Here is a 6195-nt window from a genome sequence, read left to right on the forward strand (position 1 = left end):
TGCAAAGTAATAGCAATAATAATAATTATTATTATCTTGTAGATATATGTAGCTAGCTACAGCTATTTGCTCACCTCAACACACTTAAGCTCTTCAATGTGACGAATAATCTTTTTCACTATTCCCACTGGCTCAATGAATTGGCTTATATCCTCTCTCGTCAGTAACAGAAACTCGCTTCCATCGATATAATTATCTAAGGAACAGATGCATGAACAGCTGCAACAATGACAACCATAATTATACCTATAAAGGCTTGACAAAACCGTTCAGGGAGATTTAATTTGTTCTTTAGATATTCCGCAAGGTCTTCCGAACTGTTAACACCATCCATACCCAATAAATACTAAATAAATGAAAGGGGATCTGCAGAGAAGAAACACTGTAGTACCTCGAAGACAGCTGCAACCGTTGAAGGAGATGATTTGCGCATGCGCGGGGTGCTAACAGTGGGAGTTTACGTATGGGCGGAGTAACACCCACCCATTACTAATCTTATAATTCCTATGTATGTACATCTATATGTGCAGTGTTAATGAAGTATTGCTTTAGAAGCACTAGTTATTATAAATTGCCACTTAGGCATGCATTGATTAATGATTATACATTAAATAATATTGGAGTAGAAAAAACATGCCGGTTGCAGCAAAGGTGTGGCTGAACTGCATGCATGCATCATTGGTCTGATAAAGTTTGTAGTTACATCTGATAAGAATATCCATCCACGTTGTCCAGGTTATTCAGCCAGGTGTTAATATTTCAACAATGGAGCAACTCTTTCAGTGTCCAATGTGCATTTTTATATGCTCTACACCGAATGAGTGGTTGTGCCATTTGAGGAATGCTGCTCACGAACAGGCCTTCAGTGTCTCATGCTGTTTCGAAGACTGTTCTCATAACAGCCCATTTGCAACCTTTGCTGGACTGAAGTCACATGTATATCGTGCCCATCTTAAGAGTGACGAAGTTCCTCAGGAAGATGATAGTGATATTTGCACAAGAGGCAATGAAGATACACTGGATTATGATGCACATACTGTATTGGATGAGTCAATGCTAGATGCAGACATAAATCACCTTCTTGAAGTTGATTCACAACAAACCAAACGAGAGTCAGCTCTGTTTATAATGAGGCTCCGTGAAGTCAAGAGGTTGTCCCAGTCTTCAGTAAATGATGTCATATGTGGATGTCGAACATTGTTTAGCCATACAATGACACGCCTCCATGCAAGCATACGACAACGACTAGCAGAGACTGGGAGTGATGCTGATGTGACTGATATTTTTGAAGAAATAGAAGATCCGTTTCTTGGTTTAGACACAACATTTCTACAAGAAAAATACATTAACAAAGAGTTTAATGTTTTGGTAAGTGCCTATATATAATAATCTGTGTTATGTCAACAAGTAATTTGAAGTTAAATTTTCTAATTATACAAGGCTTATTATGGCTAAACATATTATGCATGTACATTAATCATTCTTATTCTTTCTCCAAACTGTAGGAACCAAAACCAAAACAGATCGGAAGACCGTACTACATTAACAAAATGTTTGGACAACGCAGACGTAAGGTTCTTCAGAAGGACACAATGCACTATGTTTCACTAATTGAAACCCTTTTAATGTTTTTGCGTGATCAGTTGTTTTTGTCCAAATTGAGTTTTGAAGTACAAAATACTTCTGGCTCTTACTTTGATTTTAGTGATGGGAGCTTTTTTCAAAACCACACTGTTTTCAAAGAAAATCCGACAAATTGTTTGCAAATTATTGCTTACTACGATGAGATTGAATTATGCAATCCACTAGGTACAAGTGTCAAAAAGCACAAGCTAGGGTGTATCTTTTATACCCTTGGCAATTTGCACCCTAAATACAGGTCTACATTCAAAGCTATTTTTTTGTCAACTATAGTGAACCATACTATAGTACAAAGGCATGGTATAAATGCTGTGCTCGAGCCCTTTGTCCATGAGCTTAATCAGCTCTCTACATCTGGAATTGAAGTCCAAGGCCAAATTTACAAGGGGATGTTAGTTGCATTCTTAGCTGACAACCTAGCTAGTCATGCAGTAGGCGGTTTCAAGCAGTCAATGTCATTTGCAAGGCGGATATGTCGTTCATGTATGGCAACAAAAGAAGAGGCATGCCAAATATTTTTGGCAGAAAACTTTGTGCTTCGGACACCAGAGCAACACGAGGTAATGTGCTCAGAAGTGATGAACGATTCATCAAATACACAAGAAAAATCTAAAGAATATGGTATTAATGAGCGCAGTATTTTAAATGATGTTAATGGCTTCTCAGTAATTGGAGGGTTATGCCACGATGCCATGCATGACTTACTTGAAGGTGTATTACCATATGAATTAAGGTTGCTTCTACAACATATTTTTGATAAAAAATATTTCACTTTAGCCCAGTATAATGATCGTGTGGCATCTTTTGATTATGGTTACACAGAGCTTCCAAATAAGCCCAATGAACTATCACACCGTTGCTTTCTCGAGAAGTTAAAACTTCGTTATTCAGCTTCAGAAATGTTATTGCTAGCAAGAGTTTTGCCTTTCATTATAGGAGACAAGATTCCAGACGATGATGAGCATTATCATTGTTTCCTAAAACTACTAAAAGTGCTTCAAATTGTTTTATCTCCTTCTTTAAAAGATGACGTTATATCTTACCTGCGTGTCCTTATTGAAGAGCATCACTCAATGTTCATTGCTCTCTACCCAGACGAAAGTTTTATTCCTAAACTACATTACTTAATCCACTACCCAAAACAGATTACTGAGCAAGGTCCTTTGATACGCTCATGGACAATGCGGTATGAGGCAAAATTAAGCTACTTCAAAACTATTTCTCGATCAGGGAATTTCAAAAACATTACATACTCACTTGCAAAAAGACACCAAAAATGGCTAGCATATCATCTACAAACAGGATGCATGTTTACCCCTGAAATGACACGTGGACCACTCCTTATGGTGACGACAATATCTGAAGAGAGCATATGCATTCAATCATTAATATCAGAGATTAATATACCTTTCAGTCTTACTACTGTCAATAGCCTGAAATGGGTCACAATTAATGGCATAAAATACTCCATCGAAAACTGCTACCTAATTACAGCTGTTCATACAGAGCCTATTATTTCAAAAATAGAAAGAATCCTATCATTTGATTTACAATCTCATCACATATATTTCATTATGTCAAAATGCCAAATAACATCATATAGTGCACATTTCCTTTCATACACGTTCATACCTACTTCTGATCTTCACATTGTTCCAGCTTCAAGCATACAACATCCAGCTCCACTTCATGTACGACGTACTTTCTTTCAAAGGGACACTCTCTATCTTCAACCGCCATTTTACATCATATGAACTCTATTAGAGTTAAATTAACAGTACATAGTGGTTATGAGATTAACAGTTTGTAGTTAAATTAATTGTTATTAGTTTAAAATACCTATACATATGTTAAATTAACTCATAATTCTTACTTTAACAATATAAAAGTTAAATTTACTAAAGTATAGTGAAAATTACCAACTAAATTTATGGTGAAATTAACCAACATTGTGTTATTTTAACATTTAGTTTTTACAGTGTAACTTGACACACTTCAAAAAATCTAAAAAAAGAAACACTAATCTCACCTTTAGCCTGTACATTTGCAGGAATCTTACTCACTTCCAGTAAAAGAATTCCACTACAATTAATACAATTAGCTTCTTCAGTAATTTCTATACCACTAGGTCTTCTTCTACAATGTATAAACATGTCACAACATTTTATAAACTATGATACGTACCACAAAATTTCTAGGATGAGTTTTAGCTTTAAAACTTTAGATTCTGAGTAGTATTTGCTGGACAGAAAATCCGCCATTTTTAATTACTGCACTTTACACCACGCCTACATAACATCATAAAATTAACTCTTTGTTTACTCAATTTAACTTCAGCTTTTTTGGAGGACGAGACTAGGTTTTTTCCTACTCTTTTCTGCTCCTTTCTTCCTCCTGTCGTAAGGAATAGTAGCTCCAAGAGTGATACGTTTTATCCAGCCAGACATGGAAGCTTTAGCCAGGCTCAACCAAACCTCTGCAATCCTTTCATGGAGGACTCCCACCAGCCTCAGTGCCGGCGGGACTCAGTAGTGACCTCAGTCTCCTGTAAACTACCAAACGAGGTAACTGTAATTTTATGTCATCATTTTACCTTTCCAAGGAATGTATACATGAATGTGTAAGGAGGATGTACCATTGTTGAAGGGTTGCTGGCAAGGGGACCCGATAGAAGGCCGCATGTCCAGCTTATGCAATGGGACTTCCGGTCGCATTAATTTAATGATATTCATTGGAATTACCATAGCAACGGCAGCTCAGCAATGGTGGATTGATAGGAAGCTTCACTACAAAGCCTGCTAACGTCTTTCTGGTTCATGGATGGGACTTCACTAGATACTTGGAGCTTCTTGAATGCTACTTAATGCAATTGGTTATGGTAGTTTTTTCATATTCTATTGTTAAAGTGGCAGGCGTGGCGCAAGAAGACTCATCCACTAACAAAAGGCCTTCTTGTTATTACTTTAAAAGGATCTAGAGACATGATTTGCTTGTATAGCTGTTAAGCACTCTTAGTTTTACTTTATTATTCCCGTGAGAAGAGAAAAGCACTTGTTCACTCTTGTTGCTGCACCCGTTATCACTGAGATGACTAAAATTATTTCACCTTTAGAAGACTAAAGTACCGAACAAAGTTTTGAATTTCTTTATCTTTTTTGCATGATTGGGCAGTAAAAATGTTGTACTTTCACAAAATAAGTGCGCAATTTGTCAAAAATTGTTTGAAATTTAGATATAACCATTCAAAAAAGTAAAAAAATTATCACACATACATAAAGGAATGACAAAAATGGCGGCACTGACTGCCTCATCTTTAATCTGCAAATGTTCCACACAAAGTTACTCCAAGTGCTGTCATATTTAGCAGGAACACAGGTATAATTATGGAGAACAGCTACTGAAGTGCGCAAATTGATGAGACTTATTCTGAAGAAAGATATAGCCTAGTAAATGGAAATGTCCATTCCTGCCCTGTATAAAGTCAACCAGTAGTATACGGAGATAATTGCTCAGTATACTAATCCGCGTCCACTCATTGCTGGACATGGGTCTTGTTGCCATTGGGTATGATAGAAAGCACAGAATGGAGGTTGATAAAGGCATACTAAATAGCTAGTAATCTTTTTCAAGTTCAGGTTGTGAAAGCCATTGGCCAAATAAAGCCAGCCATTTTGGACCATTATGTGTATGGCGGTATGCTCAAATTAAAACCCACCAATCACTAAACACTTAGAACCCCTCTACAATTACCAGCCATATGGTATTATGATTGAAGTACTGAGGCACTGTTATTAATGTTAATTTGTAGGTGACTCTACCAGTTGAGGCAGTTATTCTTGTTCTCTCCTTCATCTGGTCTCTACTCTTGTCCTCTTCCTATGACTGATGGAGGAGCTAGACTAATTGAAGTGAGCAGACATTACACACAAATGTGCATTATTATATAGGCGTTAGCCTATATGTAGGATTGATGTTGATTTTTCAAGATGGCGTCTGTTTTTATGATTTTCAAACACTTATAACTCTTTTATCTTACGTTGTACAGCCTTATAAATGGCTTAGATGAGCTTTCCTTCACTGAGTGATTCTCCTGGTACCTTTAAAGTGAACTGTAATGTAGTGTGAGCATTTCTGAAAAACAGGCCCAAATTCAAATTTCTACAAAATTCTTCAGACTTTTTCTTCTTCTTCTTTCACCTTCTTCTATGCACCGGATAATCTTTTAATCCAGAGAACCGCTCAAGTTGCCTTTTACATCACTCCTCTGGGCTTGGGTCAAGGATCACAAAGGTAGTTTCAAAAAGAAGTGAGGACAGAGAACAAAATGGAAGTCAAAATCCAGCTGCAGACACTGCGTGGGTTTGTGGTTTGACACCATTTTAATTTATGCGCATGTGATTAGCATGAATATAATTAACCTAACCACAGAATCACAACAGAATGTAATTTCTTGATTTAAGAAAAAAGAATGGAAACAAGTAAATAAAAACATTAAAAATGGGAAAATAGTAGGATTGAATGAGGAAAAAAGTAAGGAAACAAGAAGGTACTTGC

General features: G+C 36.7%; 2 protein-coding genes across 2 annotated transcripts in view; one reads left to right on the plus strand and one right to left on the minus strand.

The window, feature by feature from the left end:
- Positions 1-765: 765 nt before the first annotated feature.
- Positions 766-3630, plus strand: LOC109588112 (uncharacterized). Its single transcript, XM_020004301.1, has 3 exons — positions 766-1368; positions 1506-2827; positions 3612-3630. The coding sequence occupies exons 1-3, from the start codon at positions 766-768 to the stop codon at positions 3628-3630; spliced, it is 1944 nt and encodes a 647-aa protein (XP_019859860.1).
- A 2069-nt stretch (positions 3631-5699) lies between these two features.
- The window catches only part of LOC100639460 (uncharacterized), a 2790-nt gene continuing 2294 nt past the window's right edge, over positions 5700-6195 (minus strand). Inside the window, exon 2 of the mRNA XM_011409346.1 lies at positions 5700-5738. Coding sequence (XP_011407648.1) covers positions 5700-5738 — 39 coding nt within the window. The remainder of the gene's footprint in view (positions 5739-6195) is intronic.

The sequence above is a fragment of the Amphimedon queenslandica genome, unplaced genomic scaffold (genome assembly GCF_000090795.2).
Source record: "Amphimedon queenslandica unplaced genomic scaffold, v1.1 AMPQUscaffold_12284, whole genome shotgun sequence".
Classification (NCBI taxonomy): Eukaryota; Metazoa; Porifera; class Demospongiae; order Haplosclerida; family Niphatidae; genus Amphimedon; species Amphimedon queenslandica.